The sequence below is a fragment of the Sphaerodactylus townsendi genome, linkage group LG08, assembly GCF_021028975.2.
Source record: "Sphaerodactylus townsendi isolate TG3544 linkage group LG08, MPM_Stown_v2.3, whole genome shotgun sequence".
NCBI classification, from domain to species: Eukaryota; Metazoa; Chordata; class Lepidosauria; order Squamata; family Sphaerodactylidae; genus Sphaerodactylus; species Sphaerodactylus townsendi.
In genome coordinates, this window is record NC_059432.1 from 82,312,452 (window position 1) to 82,336,026 (window position 23,575).

Genomic DNA, 23,575 nt, shown 5'->3' on the forward strand with positions numbered 1-23,575 from the left:
ACTGTTTTCGCAGCTTGGCAAAGTGCTGCTGAGCACAGGGTTGTCGGCGGTGTAAACCGAAACCGATATTTACTTTCATTTTTCTGCCCAAGCAATTTGCAACAGGTAGTGACGTCAGCATGTGCAGACGTCTTAAAAAAATGCGTTCAGCTTATCCAAACGAACTTTTCGGGTCAGCCAATCAAAATGGAAGTCCCTTAACCGGGCTGGCTGCAACTCCGCACGTCAATAAATCGATGCACATAACGCATGCCAGCCAATCAGAACGCTCGATTGCCTCTTTGACTGTTGATGTGGAACTCCGCGCTATTTCCTGAATGGAAAATGAGTGGGGAACAAATGTCTCCGTTGTCAAAAATCACGGAGGCTTTTCTACGAGGGGTCACTGCGGGGTTGCACTCAGACGAGGTAAGTGGGGAGTGGCCCATTGTATGCTTTTTCTTATGTGTTAGCATTGAACCTGGCATTCCATGGGTCAGCACCATCCTGTGATTCCATTTCGCAGAAAAACAGCTTTGGTGTGTTCATGGTCACTACAATGGCCCCAGCACTGTGAAACACATTGCCCTTAAAAATTAGGTAGGTGTGTAATGTGGAATCCCTTTGATTCTTAATTAGTGGCAATATGTGATTTTAAGGATAAGAGTGACTTTACAATGATTTATAGCAACTTTCTATGTTTTGATATGTAGTATACTGGTTTTTACAGTATATAGTCACTTACGGCTCCCTTTGTAAGAAGGAAAGGTTATATAAATGTAGTGATAAATATAAATAAAAATACTTTCCATATCGATGATCACAGTCAAAATATGTTTGAAACCTGGGTGGAGCTAACTAAAAGGCAGTGTAAATTCCTTTATCAAGTTAGTAAATCTTTTTAGGACACAAAAATTTGCTTAGCAGTAAACTGTGTATGCCGTGCTAGTTCTGAAAATAGCAGAGTGAAGCCACCACAGACAAAGTAAGATATTGTCATATGCTCAGGAGACTCCTCAGAGGCGAAAAAGAAAAATGAGGAAATAACCAAAAGGAAAGAAAACTTCACCCCAAAACAGCATGATGAGAAATCATTGTGCCCTAAGAAGAACAAACTGTTGAGAGCAATTGAAAGCCACCATCCTGTTCTGCATGTACAGCTTGCCACAGATTTTCCCTGTAGTCATACTGTGTGTCTTGGAAACATTTTCTGAACACCTCCTTTCCCCCTGGTTTTTTTTTTTGTTGGGGGCGGGGGGGTTCTCCTTGTCTCTATTCCACATGCTGCTGTTGAAAACATGAGGAGGGTGGGATGTCACCCATGACACAGAATAACAACACTTACCCTTTTTTCCCTTTTGCATAGGCACTCATTTAGACAATTGCCCCAACACCACTGCACAGTTACATTTTGAAGCAGCAATTCAAAAATGGCTCAGCCTCTATTTTGGTTATTGAGAACTACCAACCCAAAACGGAAGTTAAAACAACAACTAGAGCAGGCGCCATTACCTAAAGGAACAGAAGCATGTAGCCCACTCACCTGCACAAAACCCCACATTTTTCAGCCAGTTTTGATGTGCAGTAATGCATGATCGTTACTGCAACAGTTCCCAATTGCATGCAACAATTACTCCCAGTACTGTTTATTCACCCCCACCTCCTGCTTCAAAATCACTCGCTGCCCTAATGTTGTATCTCTGTTTCAACATTACATAACTAGTTCAATATAACAAACAGAATTTTTTTTAAAAAAAATTCTTTTGGAAATGGAAGAAGAGAGGGAGCAGAAACTGGTTGAGAGGGAGATTGGGCAACTACACAAAGCATGGATAAGGGCCAGGTGTTTGCACAAAATGGAAGGCAAAATAACTACTGGAGCAGACATCATTATACACAAAAAATTTTCACCCAAATTAGAGCTGCAGTTAACAAACCGTTGTTACTGTAACAGTCCCTTGTGAATTTCCTCCCACAGAAGCAACTTCCTTTGTTAATTTCACTAGCTTCTAACTGTTGACATGGTGCATCTTCCATTTAACATGGTTAACATAAGATGAAATTGACAAAACTGATACAATGGACCTGGCTTGTGCCTGTGCACTGAGTTTACATCATAGCCTATTCCTCCCCCCCCCACCCCAAAATCAATCCTGCTTGTTTGTATCTCTGCCTGCATGTTCCATTGGAATTTCTATATGAAATCGACAAAGCTGCTATCTATGTCTCTGCCTAAATGTTTTGTCATTACTTAGATATGACAGAGAGAATTTATAAAAAATCCTTTTGAAAACAGAAGACAATGGGGAGGAAAAATGGCTGAAAGAGAGGTTGGGCAATTACAAGGTCATGTGGATAAGGCCAGGTATTTAATGGTGCAGAGAAATAAAGATGGTTTCAACATGATTATGTGTTCCAGAGAAGCTGGTTTTCACAAAAAAGGTTGCAGTAATTGTGCTCAGGAAAATGGTGGAGGAAAAATGAACACACGTGCGGAACTAAAAGAAAAAGTGTAGCATTTAGTGACAAGATGTGTTGTAAACAACTTATGTGCAAAAGAGGGTGGGTGCCAAAATTAGACTACCCAAGCCTGAGAGATTGCAGAATTGGAGTGTGGGTGAACATGGGAGAAGAGCAAATTGGTTTTGCAACCCATGACTCAAACTTGTTGTATCTGTTAATGTACAAACTTGTATCTACACATTTATAGGATTGATATACAAAGGCTCCTGAAAAGTAAGTATAATTATTAAACTTAAAAACTGTACAATAATTTAGCGAGTTTTATTTATTTACTTTCTTTATAGCATCCCTTTCTCAGTGTGCAAATGACAAAATGTATAAACCCATAATGAACATTGCAATTGTAAGACATAATGAACATTGCAATTGTAAAATGGAGAATGATGTAAGCTACTTGAATCCCATTCGGGGAGAAAGACAAGATATAAATAAAGTAAATAAATAAAAGTAATAAGATGGCAAACATTAATTATTTTCTATTTAATTCTAATAACACTTGAAGGAATAGCTAAAGATTTATTTCTGTTTTTGTTTCTCCATCCCACATTGTTATGTGGGACTCCCCTCATCTTCACAGGGACCCTGCTGGCTCCCCACACCTTTACATATCCGGAATTTCATCTTTCCAATGGTGGGGAGAGGAACCTACAACTCTGACCAACCCATATCAGCAACCAAGGGGGGGGAGTGCTGGGAGGGAAACAAGGGAGCTAGCAGCAGAACAGGTGGAGAGTGAGCGGAGAAAGGGAAAAACGTGCTGCTGCGTGGGAGGGGAAAAGGTGGGAAGGAGGGGAAAAGAGAACCTGAGGCAGGCATGGTGCCTTTATTCAAGTTCAGATTCCCAGCTAATTAAATAACAGGTTGGTGTTTGCCCACATCAGGAAAATCCATCCTTTTTTTCATCAGAAGCACAGTGGTATGGCGGCAGCTGTTTAAATGAAAATCGAACTCAGATAATGCCACGAATCTGTTGCATAATTGAAAATCTTCCCCAAAGGGAAGATGGGCTTGCCACAAGGAGAAGCCATGTACACAAATGGCCTGTTGTTGTTTTTAACATACTTAGTAATTCGATTTCGATTTCGAATACCTTTAATGGCATATAAATTGTTTAAGATTAACTTAGCAAGATAATAACAGCCCTTACAACTTTACAATTTCTGACGAGTTAAAATAACACCATTTAAAAATTTAGCCACCGCTTCCAACAGCTCGTAGTTGTGGCTGTTTACTTAGTAATTCCTGACACCTACATTTATTATGAGATTAATACGCCTATAACATAGTAGTTTGATAGAATCTAACATGAGCAACCCAATCCCGAGAATCATGGTAATGTAGGTAGCAATACTGCTAGTGCAACAGCAGTGTGGCTGGACTCTTCCCTAATAAATTCCTGCCATGATCCTAGGCCTAGAGTGTGACCTGCAGGCCCCAGGGAAGCCTAGATTGACATAGCTAGCAGGCCTGCATATTCCAGGCACTATCTGGGCCTTGTGATTGGTAAAATAAAATTTGGAGATAAAAGTAGGCCCAATCAGGGTGGTGGGGGTGGACCTGGGAAGAATGCATTAAAGGCCTTGCCCTAAAGGTAAGGTGGTTCACTCCTAAAAAGCAGGGTGGGTGAGAGGCTGTTGCAGATGAGGAATCCCTCATCCAGGAAGAGGTGAGTTGGTCTGAAACCTAGTTCCAAGAGATAGCTAGAGATGGGAAAGACATAAGACTCATTAGGCTTTTCATTATTTTGTTTACTGGTCTTTACTGATTTCATCCTATAAATGGCTTGAATTATTGTTGTCATTAGACCTCTTCAGTAAACTGTCTGTTATTTTGCCTGGGTCCTCATGTCTTGTTTGGTCACCTAAAAGGTATTCCCTATTGGGAAAAGAAGCAGCTGGGACGGGGAGGGATCTCTGGGACTTCCTAAGTTAGGCTCATACCAGAGTGATGGGAGTCAATAAAGGTCTCCTCCCCCACTTATGACAATACTACACAGGTGGAGATCAGGTAAACAACCTCACAGTGGGTCAGCATGAGTCACAATGATTCCAGTATCTCCAGATGTCATTATGCTCACAAGATGTCACAGGTGCTACCCATATTTCAAGCCACACCAGGGACCGCCCTGGCTGCTGCACCCAGGGCCGGACCAGGACACAACAGCACATTACCAGCCTTCCCCTGTAACCCCCCCCCCCCCACACACACACACACTCCATCCAAGTTGTTTCCAGAGGACCATGGTTGGCTGCAGCCCCTTGACAGGTTGGTGCTCTGCCAACATTTGCAGGATGGTCATCCACTGGCTATTCAGGTGCAACCATGGCTCCTGGTTGGGATTGTTTGTGGCCACCAGTGGGTTCGGCACTGGGGGTAGATGGGCAACTAGTTAAGTGGTGATCCATTGCACTCACATGATTCCTTCCATGGCTGCTGACTCAGCATTCTACTGTTGGGCCACTTCCTTGATTGATATGGGTCAGTGTGCCTGTGCAAAGGATCTGGAGCATGCAACAGCCTGTGATAGCATGCAACAGCCTGTGATGGGGGATTCAGATCTTCAAGAGTCTGCTGACCATCTTTGTCATCCATCACCCCACACACCAGCTCTGCACTATCGGTGCATCGTGTTCCCATACGGTGTGCTCATTCCCCATGTGTATTTGAACCTTCATGCAAGAATGTACACCCTGTGGTCATGGATCCATCTAGTGCAGGTTCTGGAGTTTATATTGGTTGCAAGAAGCTGGCAGTGGCTTTAGTGCAGGGGGTAGGGTTCAGCTGCAAGCCAGTGGGTGCAAGCAATGGTGACCCTTTTGACTCTTGTGGTCCTCAGGGCCCTTGAGACATGGGGGCCTGGGGATAATGTTTCCTGGACTCAGTGGCTACATATGGACTATGCTACAGGTGTACCTCTGTGCCAGTGCCAGATTGTGATGGCTTAGGACAGTGGTGGCGAACCTATGGCACGTGTGCCAGAGGTGGCACTCAGAGCCCTCTCTGTGGGCATGCGCGCACAGAGTTCGTCATGTGGGGGGAGTGGGGGGAAACCCCCCCCACACACACACACACACATATCTAGGCTGGCCTTGCTTCTGAGTAAACCCTCCTAGGGTCGTGATTCACCCATTCGAAGTGTTGCACGGTTGCTTCACCAAGCTTACTCCCGAGTAATGCGTGCCTCGGAGCAAACCGTTTTTTCTAAACTAAAACCTCAGTATTCAGGTTAAATTGCCATGTTGTCACTTTGCAATAAATAAGTGAGTTTTGGGTTGCAATTTGGGCACTCGGTCTCGAAAAGGTTCGCCATCACTGGCTTAGGAAGTCAACTACCTCCGACGCCCTGATACTTCTCTACTGATGCAGGAAGTTGAGCTGGTTGTGCTCTGCCAGGAGACCGTAGTGTTATGGTGCCACCACTGCTCAGCCAAGGTGTAGCAGTGCTGGATCACTCTGGTGGCATATCTTCAGATTGTGACACCTTTGGGATATACCAGCATAATAGCTGCTCAGCTCCCTGTGTTTTTCTTGGGTATGGGAAGCAGTCAGAAATACTTGTCAATTTCCGCTTCAACTTCATGTTGTTATTCATTGAGAAGGCTTTAACACACTGTTTAATGGTCTGTTTATATTCTGAAACATTCACTTTGGTCTGCTTTAATACTTTACCATCAGTTCTTTTGGAAAGATTACATACTTGTATCCCTTTCTTTTAGTATGTTTCCCCATCAACTGGATGCAATTGAAATAGTTGACCATGTGTATATATAACTTCAGTGTTGACCTAACCTTTAAGGCAGATCTCATGAATTTTATATTTTGTCCGTGTGTGTTTCTTGGCTGATCTGTACTTGTAACAAATTGTTGGGATGCCCTTGTTTGGGGGGGGGGGAATGTCTGGGAGTGCTTTTGCTTTTGCAGGTGCCTTGCTATCAACAGTGCTGGCCTTGGAGTTCCATGGCTGGGAAGGGCCTCCAGACTGGATACTTCTAACTCTCTCTCTTCCCGTGTGGGGTGGGGATTATGCTATCCATATTATCAACTGCTTGGCGCCTTTTCGCCAGAACTGTCTTCTTCTGTCTCTCATATGTCTTCAATAAAATCCTTGAAAACCTACAAGCGTTTTGTTGTCTGAGCAGGGGACTGACACAAATAAAGTTTGATTGCTATTCCAAAAACATAAGGAAATCATTCTGAACAGAATCAACTTTATAAGACCTGTTTTCTCATCATCAATGTGAGTACTGCCCTGTCATAAAACAGAAATGTTTTATCATTTGAGCAGGAAAAAAAACATACAAGGTACTGCACTCTCCCTGTGTATGATATAATTGGTAAAAACAGGCATGCCTCTGGGCAACTTTCTTTGTTGTCTAAGTTCATATGTAACTGTAGTAAACATTGCTTCATTGTTTTTCAATAAGAATTTTGAAAGGAGGGAATTAGTGTCAATTTTCCTTTTAAACATCCCCCCCCCCCCCAAATCTACAATAATATCTGGTTATACTTGAATACTATAAAGGACAAAATGGTCCAAAACAGAAGCAGGAAAATTTTAGTAGCATGTTACTATGAATAGTCATGAGTCACCAAGAAAAAAAAGGGGGATATGAAAAAATTTTTAGGATGGAAGTCAGTTAATGTAAGGGGGTTGTTCCAGATGGTGAGGTTAGTTTGAGAGCAAGATCAGTCACTCATTATGGGTGAGAGGAGAAGGGACCAGAAAGTCATCTTATGCATCCACTGCCTAATTAAACTAGGACAGTGACAATGGAAGTGTAACTAGAGAATATTCTACTGAATGTGTAATTAATGTTACATCTGTCACCTACTCTGTTTGGCCAGGCATATGTAATCTTAATGTAACGTGTAGAACGTTTACCTACCTCAAATGAATAGTGTCTATCGAACACTTTCGTTTCCCATAAAATATCTCTTGTATTTTCTTGAGTGTGTTTATTTATCTAACAATATATAAAAATCTATCAAGGTTTCAGTGGGTTTTCTTATTCAAATTTAACAAGCAATAAATATTTGCAGATATTCTGTTCCATTCAATTGGGTTCTTCTACCTGATTGTTTCCTGTATTTTTAACTTCTATATGCAAATCTGCATAGCTGTATATTCTTCAATTATATAATTGTGCACTAAGAAGATTTACTTATTTACAGGTTGGTTTTACAGGAGTAGACCAGCAGCACAGGTAGAAACCTGACTGAGGCACAAAAAAAATTGAAACTGGTTATGACTTCAAAGAGTAGTTGACAATGCTTTTGAGCACAGACTTTTATTGACCAGCCGCTAGCTTGGATCCTCACTCACACACAAGACTCCATCCTCACCAACCTGTCTTTTTCCCAGAGTCAGACTAACAGTGCAAGTCTTAAGAGAGTTACTCAAGTCTAACCCCCTTTGTTTCAGTTGGCTTAGACTGGAGTAACTCTGCAAAAAACTGCAGTGTAAATTGTACTAAGTCTGCTCATCACTAGAGAGGCCTAACAATCAAGCACTCTTCTGTCCCAGAGATAAAGCTAAACCACTCTGCTATACTATCTGGCAGAGCTACCCTTCATTCTGTCTGGTCTTTTTTCTGAGTCAAATCTGAGGTGTCACACTGCTCTCACCCAGAGGCAGAACTCTGTTCCTTCTCTTCTCCTATGTTCTCTCCAAACATCTCATCTACCTTCTTGAAGGTGATTGGCTGCTTGGAGAAGCACTCCTATGGGTTCATCTGAGTGGCTGATTTTCCCTTCAGGTCCATCACAGTCTCCGATATCTAAACTTAAAAATCTAACCACTGTTCCACACTATTTCCATGTTTCAATTGTATCAGTGTCATTCCATACTACTTAAATGGTGCTTCATGAAGCAATCGCCATTTAAATAAAATAGAATGGCATTTAAAAAGTTGAAATGTGACAGCAGTATGGTATGAATACATTTTGTTATGTCATACAATCAAGAGCTTAATTCCTTTTCTATTTTTCTTATACCATTATATTTGTTGCTCAGTTGGTTTTACACAATCTGTTACCTGCCTTTCTGACCTCACAAGGGCCACCAAGACCTGCTAACAAATGGAAAAAAACCATAAAATCACAGTGTGTATATAAAGTGTCATCAAGTCATATCTAACTTATGGTGACCCTGTAGGACTCTCAGGGCAAGAGACTTTCTGAGATGGTATGCCATTGTCTGCCTCTTTGTGTGCTGATAGAGTTCTGAGAGAACTGTGACTGGCCCAAGGTCATTCAGCAGGTTTCATGTGGAAAAGTGAGGAATTGAACCCAGTTCTCCAGACTAGAGCTTGACTTTCTTAACCACTGTGCTACCCTGGCTCTCAAAATCACAATACGATCTTTCATATCAGTCTGAAACATGGTCCTCTTAAAACAAAATGCAATTAGAATCACTGTTTTAACAATGTATAACAATGTTTTAAAATCACTGTCAGGAAATACAGAACTAACTGCTAGAGGCAAGAATGCATTAAAGCTCAATTCAAAAACCTGGGAAAAATTAGATATAAAACCATCTATCTTACTGAAGTGACCTGCTACTTTGTTTTTACAGTTTGTGTTTTAGGGAACACAGTGATTCAGCCTAATGGTAAATGCAGCAGAAGTTTTTCCCCCAGAAGAATTCTTCATATAGATTTTTAGATAATATTGTTAAAAAAAATCTCATGGGCTACTATCAAACCATGATTGCTTGAAAGAGCTTTATTTTTCTGCAAGTTAATAAGGATAAGCAAAATAACTTCTGCTAAAGACCAACTGTGTGACTTCCAAGCTCTTCTCCTCCACCCCCAAAAGGTTTAGCCTTTCCAGTCTCAAAATATTTTCAGAAAAGTCCTGAAAACAACAGGAGCTTTGGCCCTCAAAAGCTTATTGCCTAGAAATCTTCTTAATCTTTAAGGTGCTACTGGACTTGAATCTTGCCCTTCTACTGCAGAACAAAACTTCTACCTGCCCAAAACTTCTTGAGAACTGATTCACAGAAAGCTCACAAAATATTCTTCAGCTTTAAGACTGTAAAATTGGAGGCAAGGGAGAGATCTGTTCAGAACTTACTGAGAACTGATTCATGGAAATGTCATAAAACGTCCTCCCTCTTTAGGAAGATTCTAAAATAAAAAATAACTTTCAAATAGCAGTATTGTATAGCAGTGCGCACCAAGGATAATAGAAAGAGGAAGTATTTTGTAATAATACTGGCAACTGGAATGTTTAGCATAAGCCGGAAATGAGTAAGATCAGATTGCAGGAAAAGGCAGCCACTAGAGTGAACATGGGTGGTGTAAACATTAACTATCCTGACAGATGATTGGCAGTGCAGGGAGTTGAAGATTTTTGTTTTCCATCCAACCAGAGCCGTAGGTGCCTTGAATAGGCTTGGCGACATCAGAATTCACAAGTTCCAGAAAATCTGAACCTTTAATTTTTATTCAACCTAATTCCTTACACATTATTTAAAAGAATTATTTGATCTTCCAGTTCAGTCTTTTTTTTATCTTAGTGAGGAATTATATTTCTATCCTGGGGTGGGAGCAAAATCACTCAGGAGACAGCATGACCCCAACACTGACATAAATGCCACTTGCAGTGGTTTAAGAGACATTTACGCCAGTGCAGAAGCACTCATGCTCATGTTGGGGAATTGCATGGCAGCATTTCTGGGGGCAGGGACAGCTTTAGTCAGCTTCCTGAGCCCTTGAAGATGGTTTGGAAGCTGTGGCTAGTACAGAAGACGGCAGCGAGACTGCTAATGGGTACTTCTGGCTGGATGCACATCGCGCCAGTCTTAGAAGAACCGCACTGGCTGCCAATTGGCTACCAAACCCAATTCAAGATTTTACCTTTACTTATAAAACCCTCAATGGCTTGGGCCCTGGATATCTAAAGGAATGCCTTCTCCCATTAATGACTTGCCTGAGCCCTAAGATCCTTAGAAGGGGGTTGTGCAACTAAGTTACTAAGCAAGCAATTATTTGAACACAATAAGGCTATCTGCTTTGGCCATCTGAGACTTCTGGGTGCTTAATAGTCATCTGATTTCTTCAGATTCTGTGCTGAATCCCTCTATCCCAATGCGTGATTTTATCACACCTGTTTTTCTTTAGAAAAGCAATTCTAAATAGGGGTGAGAACTGATAATTTTTCTCTGCAAATTTTGGGTTTGGGTTTTAAAAACCTGGAAATTTTTGCTGAAGCAGAATAAAGACGATAACCAATTACTTTATTCAGGTTTTTTTTACAGAATTTTCAGGTTTTAAGAGCCTGAACCCAAAAATTTTTAGTTCTCCCCACCACATGGACTTGAGAAGCCTTAGCAGTGAGAACTGCAACTGAATGTTGGACTCAGTACAACTGAATGCAGCATTTAGCTCTCCCACCCCTCACCCCCATTACCCAAGTCCTGAGGGCTTGGGAAGCGGCAGTAGAAATGGGAAGAACTTAATGTGGTGTTTGGCTAAGCCAAGCACAGCATTCAGTTCTCTCATCCTCCTGCTCCCCACACCACCATTTTGCAAGCCCCAAAGGACTTGGGAAAGCATTCAGTTCTCTTCCCTCCCACACAAACGCACCACTACAAAAAGCTGAATTATGTTCAGCTTTATCAGCTCCCAGGTTTCTCAACTTTATTGAATAGTCTGGGTTTTTCAATAAATTAAAAACATGAAAAAATCCTAAGAGTTTTTTCAGGTTTTTAGATTATCTGAGTTTAGTGAATCACTAGCTTTAAACTCTGCTAATCTGCAGACATTAGTAAATATTCCTGTATATTCCATACCTACCATCAATGTCAGAAGAGTTTAATCAGCCATTCATTACGGAACATAATAATAGCATATAAGTTCTTGCCCAGTTGCATTCTTCCTGTGTTTTTATTTTAAGAACATAAGAACATAAGAACAAGCCAGCTGGATCAGACCAGAGTCCATCTAGTCCAGCTCTCTGCTACTCGCAGTGGCCCACCAGGTGCCTTTGGGAGTTCACATGTAGGATGTGAAAGCAATGGCCTTCTGCGGCTGTTGCTCCCAAGCACCTGGACTGTTAAGGCATTTGCAATCTCAGATCAAAGAGGATCAAGATTGGTAGCCATAAATTGACTTCTCCTCCATAAATCTGTCCAAGCCCCTTTTAAAGCTATCCAGGTTAGTGGCCATCACCACCTCCTGTGGCAGCATATTCCAAACACCAATCACACGTTGCGTGAAGAAGTGTTTCCTTTATTAGTTCTAATTCTTCCCCAGCATTTTCATAATGAATGCCCCCTGGTTCTAGTATTGTGAGAAAGAGACAAAAATTTCTCTCTGTCAACATTTTCTACCCCATGCATAATTTTATAGACTTCAATCATATCCCCCCTCAGACGTCTCCTCTCCAAACTAAAGAGTCCCAAACGCTGCAGCCTTTCCTCATAAGGAAGGTGCTCCAGTCCCTCAATCATCCTCAAAGCTGCCCTTCTCTGCACTTTTTTCTATCTCTTCAATATCCTTTTGAGATGTGGTGACCAGAACTGAACACAGTACTCCAAGTGTGGTCGCATCTAACGGCTTTATATAAGGGCATGACAATCTTTGCAGTTTTATTATCAATTCCTTTCCTGATTATCCCCAGCATAGAGTTTGCCTTTTTCACAGCTGCCATATATTGAGTTGACATTCCCATGGAACTATCAATTAAGACGCCCGAATCCCTTTCCTGGTCTGTGACTGATAGCACTGACCCCTGTAGCGTGTATGTGAAGTTTGGATTTTTTGCCCCTATGTGCATCACTTTGCATTTTGCTACATTGAACTGCATTTGCCATTTCTTAGCCCACTCACCTAATTTATCAAGGTCCGCTTGGAGCTCCTCGCAATCCTTTGTGGTTCTCACCACCCTACATAATTTGGTATCATCTGCAAACTTACACCACGCTTACCCACCCTCTACTTCCAGGTCATTTATGAATAGGTTAAAGAGCACTGGTCCCAATACGATCCTTGGGGACACCACTCCACATCTCTCTCCATTGTGAGAATTTCCCATTTACACCCACTCTTTGCTTCCTGTTTCTCAACCAGTTTTTAATCCATAGGAGGACTTCCCCTCTTATTCCTTCATTGCTGAGTTTTCTCAATAGTCTCTGGTGAGGAACTTGTCAAAAGCCTTTTGGAAATCCAAGTAGACAATGTCCACTGGTTCCCCCTTATCCACATGCCTATTTACATCCTCAAAGAACTCTAGTAAGTTTGTAAGACAGGATTTGCCTCTGCAAAAGCCATGCTGACTCTTTCTCAGCAGGTCTTGCTTTTGTACATGTTTTATAATTTTATCTTTAATGATAAAATTAATTTTATCTTTAATTTTTATAATTTTATCTTTAATTTTCCTCCAGATATAAGAATAGTAGAAGATTGTTAGCCAATTGTCGAAGGCTTTCATGGCCGGACTCAACTGGTTGTGGTGGGTTTTCCGGGCTGTGTGGCCGTGGTCTGGTGGATCTTGTTCCTAACGTTTCGCCTGCATCTGTGGCTGGCATCTTCAGAGGTGTATCACAGAGGGAAGTCTGTTACACACTGTGTCCCTCTGTGATACACCTCTGCAGATGCCAGCCACAGATGTATGCCCTTGGTGTAGGTTGCTCTGCTATTGTCAGGACAGAGAACCTCTTCAAGAGCATAATTAAGAGTAGGGGAGTATATTGTAATCGTTATGACCATGCTGGTACTGGTGAGTAAAGTTGATGAATTTGTGGTTAAGAGGGGTAGATGCTAATCTGGAGAACCAGGTTTGATTCCACGCTCCTTCACATGCGTAGCTGACTCTTATCTGGTGAACTAGATTTGTTTGCCTGCTGGGTGACCTTAAGCCAGTCACAGTTCTCTCAGGCCCCTTCCGCACGGGTCAATAAACATGGGTTAAGGACAATAAAAAACCCGTTTTGAGGGGGAACTTCGCACAGATCCCGCTCCAAAAGCGAGTCTGCCCCATGTTATTTCCCCCAAACTGGGTTTTTTGAGAATTGCATGATCCATGAGTCTTTTTTTAAATCCCAGGTTGCAGCCACTTGCGAGCTTTTGGCTGTGCTTTTCTTTTTTACAAAAATTTCCCAGCTTACATCTGTGTAGCCATGCACAAAGGGTCATATCATGGTATCATGAGATGTCAGCATGGTTTGGGGGGTTCATTTGTGCATGCCTGTGTAGCTACGCATCAGTGGGAGTTAAATAAAAACAGGCGTGGCTCCATGCAAAGGCATGACAGCAACCCACATTGTTTCCATGGGCTCCAATCACTGCCTGCACGGATGCGTACAAATGCAAAAACAGGAAAGTGGGTTATTTTATCCTGACTGCAACCCGCTATACATTTTGCTGTGCGGAAAGGGCCTCAGCCCCAGCTACCTCACAAGGTGTCTGTTGTGGGGAGAGGAAGGGAAGGAATTTGTGCTACGCTTTAAGACTCCTTACAGGAGAGAAGGGTGGGGTATAAATCCAAAGTCATCTTCTATTATCTGCCTATAGATTGACTTGCCAGAAAATGTGGCTCCCAAAAACTGCTGTATTTTTACAATACAATCTGCAATTTTGGTATAATGCTTAACCCTGGAACTGTTTCCCTAGGGCCTAGGGCAGTGGTGGCGAACCTTTGGCACTCCAGATGTTATGGACTACAATTCCCATCAGCCCCTGCTAGCATGGCCAATTGGCCATGCTGGCAGGGGCTGATGGGAATTGTAGTCCATAACATCTGGAGTGCCAAAGGTTCACCACCACAGGCCTAGGGAGATTCATCTGTCCCCTTCTTTTGCCATATTCTGCCAGCAGGTGAAGACTTTTTTGTTTCATTTGGTATTTTCTCATGGATGCTTCCTCCTGACCAATTGTTAATTGTTTATGCCTTTGTATGTATTTTAATAATTTGTGGTGAGGTTGGTTTCAAGTAATTTTAATATGTGATTTTACTATGTAGTTGTACTTTGTTAGCAGCCTGGCTAGCTCCTGTGAGGGCAGAAAGGCAAGTTATACATTTTGTAAAATAAAATTTAAAAACAACATTCTGTAACCTTAGCTTAACAGCCTGTGCCTAACCAGTTATTGATATTTATTTTGATATTTACAACCCACCTTTCCTTATGGTGGTTTGCAAAACATGAAGAATGAAGTAGAACCCTAAAATAACTCCCTCCCCCTTAAAAGATACCTGTATTCTGAACCCCATTAAATGGCCATGCTACACTGTCTAAATATTTATAGAGATGGCACCCACCCCACCCTCTCAAGAAGTGGTAGCTACAGTGGGAAAAGCACAGGCACTAACTGATACCAGGCAGGCTAATCAAAGTGTGTGTGGCAGGTGGCTATCTCAGGACTGCAGTTGCACACCAGGACATATGGGAAGAGACAGTCCTTCAGATATGAGGAACCTAGGCCATAAAGGGTTTTGCCGGTAACAGTCTCAACTAGCACCTTGAATGAAACTTGGAAACTAACTGGCACCCTATATAGTATTTAAAAAATAGGCAAAATATGTTCCTGTTGGCTCCATCCTGAAAGTAATCAGGCTGCAGAATTCTGAATCATCTGCCATTTTTATGCCATCTTCAAGAGCAATCCAGTATGAAGTTCAATATAATGCAGAACAGGGCAGCCCAGTACAGGTACATCTTAGTTTCTGTATTTCTCTTTTAGTAACTTGTTTTGTTCATAATTTTATTGAATTAAATGATGTAACTATATAGAGAACTTGAAGTGCAGCCCCTGAGATCTGGTTCACACTGTACAAGTATCTTTGAAGCATTCAGGACTGCCCTTTGACTCACAGCCAGGCAGCACTTGTGAGAATGTCTGGCTCCAAATGGCTGCTATACAGGAAGCCAGTGCAACCTAAACAAACAAAACCTTCTGAAACCATGAAAATAGTGATAACTGTCTGTACAAGCCCTCAAGTGAAGCCACACTTTCTCATAAATGGTACTTCTGTGTAAGTTATGGAGCAGTGACCCTTAGCATTCTCACAGCTTTAGAGAAATAGTCATAACTGAAAATTATTTATAGACATTTGAATTTTTTTTAGCTCTTTATTGTTTGCTTTTTTTGTTATTTTAATTACCATCTTAACAATGTATGCTACCTTTATGTCTTTTAACAGGGAGATGATCAGTAAGTTTTATAAATAAATATTACTGCAGTGTGTAGCATTTTCTTGTGGCCCAGAAATCAATGTTTATGGAATACACCGATTCATTTTCTGCCTTTATTATTCTTTGGGAATTAGGAATTCTTTGGGAAATTGAATGTCACTCCCAAAACCAGAGTTAAATGGCTTCAGGAATATGGCATCTGAAGTGAAAGATTCTAAAACTTCCTTTATTTACATGATAAACTTCTGTAGAAGAGTGCTAAGATATGGTTACTAAAACAAATTAACCAATACAAAATTATCTGTATGTATATATGCCATCTAGAGAGATTTTAAAAAGCCTCCTTGATGATCTAGAGACAGAGTTATTCTATGCCACTGAAGCTGATCTGGATGGCTAGGGTTGTCTTTGTTTTGTTTTGTGTGTTGTTGTTTTTTACTATGACAGTTGGAGACATACTTCAATTAGCAGGCATTAATTCTTTCTGCTGGTGTATAATTAGGTGGCAGCTTAGGCTCTTGGACTACATGACTAATTAATTTATTTCACTTTGTTTTTCAGCCACAAGCAATCCACTGTAACTTACCCAACTGATTGTGTGTGTGTGTGTGTGTGTGTGTGTGTTTATTGGATATGTTCGAAATCCTAAAAGTTTATTGGATATGTTGGAAATCCTAAAAGTGATCTTTTAGAATATACATGTACACACACACACATTCTAAAAGATCACTTTTAGGATTTCCAACATATCCAATAAATGTAGTGCTATTGTACGCTAGTTGAAAATTGTCAGATAATTGTGCCAAGATTCATGAGTCACAATCTGTTATATAGTTTCTTTGTGCTCATTGTTATGGTTACTTGTGAGTCTCCAAATAAATGAACAACTTAATTTAAGCAAACATATATTCTAGTCTAGCTTCAATCTGTTTGGTATGACGTCTCAACATGGCCAGATTTGTGAATTTTTAAATCCAGAGATTGGAACCATGAACAGACAAGACAGGAAGAAAAATTTGCAGAAAGAAAAATCTAAACTTTAAATGGAAATACATTGGAGGGTTAAAATGGTTGAAAATGTTAAGCTTGTTCAACAGCATCCACCCTATAAAAATCAGTGTGGTGTAATGGTTAGAGTTTCATACTACAGGTTTGAATTACCACTTTGTAATGGAAGCTCATTTGGTGTGGTGCTAGCAGGTGTCAACTACGGCATGGTCAGTCAGTCTAGGGGCCGCAGTAGGCAGCAGGCAGAGATGTGATCAGACCATCCAAGTTCAAGGCAGGAATCTGGCAGCAGGCACAGGTATGGTCAGACCGTCCAAAGTCCAGGCAGGCACAGGCGTGGTCAAACAGTCCAGAGGTCAAAGCAGTCTGGGAGTTCAGACAGACACGGAGGCTGAGAACTGAAGTTCAGAGAAGCCGGGCAGGGAACCAGATGCATGGAGCTTCTCAGTGAAGCACATTTGTTGCAACCAGACAAAGGTGCCTTCTGCACAGGCAAAGTACAGCGGGTTGCAGTAAGGATAAAGCAACTGACGTTGCTGTCAAGGCATGCCTCTGTGCAGGCAGTGGGCAGAAGCAATGCGGGTTACCATAGCACAGAGGTGCGTTTTTTTAAAAAAAAACCTCACCTCCACTGCATAGCTACGCGGGCAAGCAGGTATGGATCCCTGTAGCCATGCTAATGCCCCCGTGTCCTTGTGTGGATACACAGCTGCCAGGTGGGATCTTGGAAAACAGAGGGAAGTGCAGCCGCTGAAATCGCTTCTTGGCCACTGTTTGCTCAGGAGCGGCTGCAAGTCGTGTTAAAACAAAATAATCGCAGATAGTGTGATTCTTGAAAAACCCAGGGTTTTGGGGGGGGGGACATGCAGCAGACTTGTGTTAGGAGTGGGATCCATGCGAAGTCCCCCCCCCCCAAAAAATGAGGTTTATACAGTTGTTAGCCTGTGTTTATTGGCCCATGCGGAAAAGGCCTAACTAAATCTCCTTCCTTAACATAAGTAGACCGACAGCTGGGAAGAGAGTGAATCCCTGCAAGAATTAACTCCCCAAAGGTGTGAAGCCTCTTGCCATAGCATGAGGCTATTCTGGCAATTTTCCTTTTCGCTGCCCACTCAAGCCTCTGTTTCTGCCTTCTACGTGCACTTGGCTTATTAAATACAAATATTTTCCACAGTCTTGATGGTACTGTTCCCTTAAAGCTACAGGTGAGGCAGAAAACTGAAGACAGCAAAGACTGGACTAAAAACACCTGAGGGGCTTGGTTTCATACTGCCCGAACTTCCTTGAACATAAATTACTTTCTAAATATATACCTACGTCACATCACAATGTTAAACAGAATCCTTGGACACAATACAATCCTTAGATACAATAAAAGAACTGAAAGCCCCTTGCTCATCTTTTGTTCCTAGTTTTGACCATTTCAGCTTGCTTACTCCCTCCGAGGTGGACAGGCTTCTGTCAGCTGTTAGAGCTACCACTTGTCCTTTTGACCTATGCCCCTCCTGGCTAGTGAAAGCTTGTGGGGGGGAGCTACGGAGCCACCTGTTGGATACTGTTAACAGCTCTCTTGAGCACGGAGCCTTCCCAGGTCGGTTGAAAGAAGCAGTTAAAGGGGTCTACCCCCTTCTTAAAAGACCAAATTTAGATCCTCAAGACTTGGCCAATTACCGACCAGTATCAAACCTTCCGTTCCTGGTAAGGTAATTGAGAGAGCGGTGGCGGGTCAACTGCAGAAGTTCCTGGAAGATACCAAAGTGTTGGATCCCTTCCAGTCCTGCTTCCACCCTGATTATGGAACTGAGACAGTTTTGGTTGCTGTTGTGGATGAGCTCCTGTGCCAGTTAGACAGAGGCGGTTCGGCGCTGCTGGTGTTGTTAGATCTCACTGCAGCGTTCGACACAGTAGATCACAACCTTCTGGTCCACTGCCTCACCGATGTCGGGGTACAGGGGACAGCCTTGAGTGGGATTACCTCATTTCTCCGAGAACTGGGGACAGCAGGTGATGTCAGAGGAGGAGAGCTCCAAGTGATTCCCCATTGAATGTGGGGTTCCGCAGGGGACAATCCTCTCCCTGAAGCTTTTTAATATCTATATGCACTCCCTGGCCAAGCTGGTCTGGAGCTTTGGGCTGCGGTGTCATCAATATGCAGATGACACTCAACTTGTCCTTACGATGGCGGGCAGACCGAACTCGGCCCCTGATGCTCTCCAACGGTGTTTGGAGGCTGTGGCTGGTTGGTTGAGAGCTAGCAGGTTGAAACTGAATCCAGCAAAGTCGGAGGTCCTGTGGGTGAATCACAGGGAGATGCTGGCCAATTTTAGTTTGCCTGTACTGGACAGCGAGGTATTACACCTGGCCTCATCAGTGACTAGCCTGGGGGTTATCCTGGACTCTGGGATTTCCCTAGAGGCCCGGGTTGCGAAAACAGCTCAGGCTGCGTTTTACCATCTCCACCAAGCAAGACAGCTGGCCCCATATTGCTCCCATTCTGACCTGGCCACAGTGATCCATGCAACGGTCACTTCCAGACTGGATTATTGTAACTACGCTGGCCTGCCCTTGAATCTGATCTGGAAGTTGAAACTTGTTTAGCATGCAGCCATGAGTAGGCACCGTAGCTGTCCTTTTCCATCTTCATTGGCTGCCTATCGAGTACTGGGTTATTTTCAGGGTTCTGGTTTTGACCTTTAAGGCCATGAGTGGTCTTGGACCTGCATACCTCAGAGACCATCTCTCCTCATACTGTCCTAGTAAGTCCCTGTGCTCCTCGGAAGGGAACCTTCTGGAAATCCCTGGCCTGAAAACTATCTGGCTGGCCTCGACAAGGGCCAGGGCCTTTTCAGTCCTGACCCCTATCTGGTGGAATATGCTCCCGTTTGAGATCAGGGCCCTGCAGGACTTGAATAGTTTCCACAGGGCCTGTAAAACGGAGCTATTCCACCGGGCTTTCCCAGATGACCAGCCAGGTTAACATATTTTCCTGGCCTCCCGGGGAGGGGGTGGGATTTATCATGATGTGTAAGTTGCCATTTGGACTTAGGTTTTTAGTATTGTTTTACACTGTTTTAACTATTTATTATGATTTTATTGTATGATTCTGGTGTTGTTGCCACCCTGAGCCCTAGAGGAAGGGCGGAGTATAAATGCAAGAATAAAGTGCCACATGTGATTCTTTATACAGCTTCAGTTCCTCTATTACAAGACACCATGTCCATGTCTGATCTTTAAACATGTTAGTCTCAGACCAGTTTTATTTTGCTAACCATGATGGTGTTCTGAGAAAGAAATTCAAGTGTGCACTTGCATAGCAATACATGTTTTGTAATGGCATATGCTGCTTTAAAATAGAGGCCTTTGGCACAGTTATGCTACTTTAGACAGTCCATATGAACATATCTGTACCTTACTAGAAAAAAATAACACATCATGTAACAGTTGCAGACTGCTGTAGAAATTGGGGTGAAGGAGATGTGTTAATTAGCTCAATAACATCACAGGCATTCGCCAATAGGTGCCCATTAGTACATAAATCTTTTGAATTAGTACACACATCTGCTGAAAGGAGAACAATCCAGTTTATCTCAAGGCACACTGAAAAGCCTGCCAAACCAGTTTGATCAGCACCTGCATCAGGATAGGAAAATGTTCGTTTGTATTGCAGGCAACTGTGGCACTGTCAAATTTCACTCAATCTCTCTTTTGCAAATGCTGTGTTCAATTCAGTAATTACTCTACTGTGACGGTTTTGAAGGGTTTGCTGCAGAAAGTCCTTCAAATCAGATAAACAGTGATTCTTTCAATACTATGAAGCAGAAAAAATATGTTTAAATGATATAATTTCTGGCCATCATTTATTGGTTCATGACACATCTAACCCATGTTTTAGTAATGCATAATGTAATTTTTATGGTGTTTCTTTTTCAATCAGATCTTCACGCTCATGCTAACTAAAATATATAAGACTCATTTAAATACCTAGACAGCTTGATGCTTCACTGTTAGTAATTGTAGAAAAAGTACTTTAGCTGGCTGTCATGTTCACGTTGCTGTACAATTGCATCATTCATCATGTAGTCTTTAGATATATTTGTAATGAAATGCAAATGGTTGACCAAAAAATAGGATTTGATTCAAATTTTGTTATCTGCCAGCAAAAGGCACTAGAGTCGGCAAAAAGAGCAAGGTTTTTACCAATTTATACCTCTTGCTGCGTATCACCTGCTCAGAACCCCTAGTCCACAGGAGTTCATGGAATGAGCAGTTACTTAACACACAAATTAAAAAACCCTGAGATGTGAATCTCCATACCTACAGCCCTTGGGTGGGTGGGGGCAAAAATAGCTTGAGGGAGTGGTGCAGAGCTGGTGGATTTGTCCTTTCCAGGGCACTTACCCCAACAGAGAAGCAAAGATGCCAGCAGATGGGCATGGTGGCCCTCTGAAATCTCTGGGACGCCAGCTCCATTGGTGCAGCAGGGGTGTTCAAGAGGCACTCCCAGGACTGGAGCTGACATTGGTCAACTTTCACCGTGGCTTAGGAGGGAACTCTGCTGCAGCCTGGGGCTCCAACTTACACCATGCCACCAGAACCCCACAGCACCGTCCCCACCCACCCGGGGCTGTGAGTCTAGGTAAATGTCACCAGTCTCTTTAACTACCAAAACAGCCGGAAACCAAGGAATGATCTTCTAACCTACCTGGAATTAAAGTCAAGAAAGTCACCCCTGCTAAGTAGACTATTTCCAAAGCAAATTTCACAAGAAAACAGTTAACTTAAGTAGCCAATCAGGCCAATGTACTGAAATTAGATGGAAGCCTTCTGAAGACAAAGAAGAGTATAATTGAAGTGATTTATTAAAATTGCACAAGGAATACCAATAAAAAACTATAAAAACAATAAAAGAATACCAATAAAAGAACACAAATAAAAAGTCTAATTCAAAAGGGATAGCTACTCAGTAATAGCATTGGTTCAAATACCAGATGTTACCACAAAAACTGAAGTCCTTCATCTTTTTGCGTCCATGCTTGTCCAGGAGCAATCAGGTTTCCAGTCAGCAAGACTCATCCACAAGACAGGTTCAAGGATCAGGGATCAAAACTAGGATGAAGGCTCAATCTATATGCCCAGGAGTCTAAATTGGCATGATGTTACTTGACCCATCAGATGCATGGTCAATTGTGCCAATTGACCAGGTAACCCTATTGCTGGCCATGTGACCAGGAGGGTCAGAGAAGTTTGATGGAGTCACTGGACTCATCTGCAGCTGAGTCTAGCAGCCCCTACTTTTAAAGGCACTGTTACCACCATGATTTTGTCCTGCTGGCTGGCTGGAATGTGCTTCTTCTTGTCCTTGAGGATGCTAGGAGACCAGTTCTCTCCCTGCACCTGGGGGCTGTTATCTTGGTTTCTAAAGGTCACCGCTTGCTGGATTTCACAATACAGCTCTGGATATTTTCAGTTGGAAACTTTTCTATTCTTAACTAGGCCTAAAGCCTGAACCAATTTTTGAAAGAACAAGAAACTGCATTTAAAGGCTCAGGTCCTTGATACACACACATTATGTCTTACGCTGTGCTTCAGGATCTCCTAACAACTTGAAGTTGCATTTCAGAGCACCCAGTGTGGGCCGCTGCCAGATGGGGATACTGCAAAGTTCTGTCCTGCTAGTGGGGCTTTACTAACTACTAATGATTATTTTTGGTACGTCTTATTTAATATATTCTAGTACAAATGAATAACCCTATTTTGTATCTCTTAAAGCCCTCTGGTGAACTTTTCATGTTGCCTGAAAACTCCTGAATATGTGTAATTCCCAAATGTGGATTTTTAACTCATTTATTGCACTTTTTAGATTGTGTGCAAAACCTTCCAGTTTCAAAGCTATACAGTTGTCTTTGGGAGCACTCTCTAAAATGAAATGTTTTTTTTAAAAAAGAGATAGCCATCTTCCAAAGAAACCCCTGTACAGGGCAGGACTGCTATGGGTAATTAATAGGAAATATCTTTGATTTGTTCGTCTGGTTTTCCTCAGAGTTTAAATGCTTGCATTCCCCCAAGGGAAGAAAAACCATCGCAAGTTTCACTGCAAATGACATGTCCCAGGGTGAGCTGCAAATATGTACTTTGGCTCCTTGAGGAGACACAAATTGCTGCCTTGGATGAAGGCTGATTCCCATCTACACATTTGATGGTGATTTTATTTTCTGAACACCTTTTTTTCCTAACAGCCCTGAAATGTGAGCTGTCTCTGATCAGCCTGATTAAACTGTAATTTGAACATGTTTCTTAAGAATGTACTTTATCTTACTGCAGCCTTATATAAAGACATTGAATCTAGAGATATAACCACACATCCCACTTTACTTTATGATTGTGGTAGGGGAGGCTCTGCCCATAATTCCTTGGTGAATTCCAGGCATAGCATACAAGTCTGAAAGCTCAAAACCTCAACAAGATGTTGTTGTCCTCTTTTTCTAGCAGATCTCCTGTATCTTGTGGACCTGTGAGAAAGAGAAATCCAACAGATGAAGCTTTCCCTAAGCAGTAGGTGCTTTGATAGATTCATATGCTGGATTTATGCTTCTCATACAACTGTTAATGACAGTGCCACTCAGGAACTGGCTCTAATAAATGAAATTACTAGTAGACTTTGCTTACTGGTAATAGATGCTACTGTAGCTGAGACATCAGAAGTCAATTTAGCACAATCACAATTATGAACATTCGGACAATCAGGTCAGCAACAGTACACAATGTTCATTGCTTGTATTATCGGTGGTACGGTGTCCAAGAAATCAAAATTCTTTGATAGGTTGTAGCCTACAGTATTTTAAAGGTCAACTACTGCTTTTGGAATACACAAATAAAATATATGTTTTGTTTATTACTCTTTCAACCCATCTTTTCTTTTCATATGGTGAC

General features: G+C 42.1%; 1 protein-coding gene across 2 annotated transcripts in view; it reads left to right on the forward strand.

The window, feature by feature from the left end:
• Window positions 1-23,575, forward strand: part of FBXO36 (F-box protein 36) — a 47,284-nt gene that overhangs the window by 2,646 nt on the left and 21,063 nt on the right. Inside the window, exon 1 of one of the 2 annotated variants that reach the window (XM_048506501.1) lies at window positions 14,948-15,154. The exons of the other annotated variant lie outside the window; for it this stretch is intronic. Coding sequence (XP_048362458.1) covers window positions 15,089-15,154 — 66 coding nt within the window. The 5' untranslated portion in view covers window positions 14,948-15,088. Of the gene's footprint in view, window positions 1-14,947; window positions 15,155-23,575 lie in introns of those variants that run through there. 2 annotated transcript variants of the gene reach the window in all.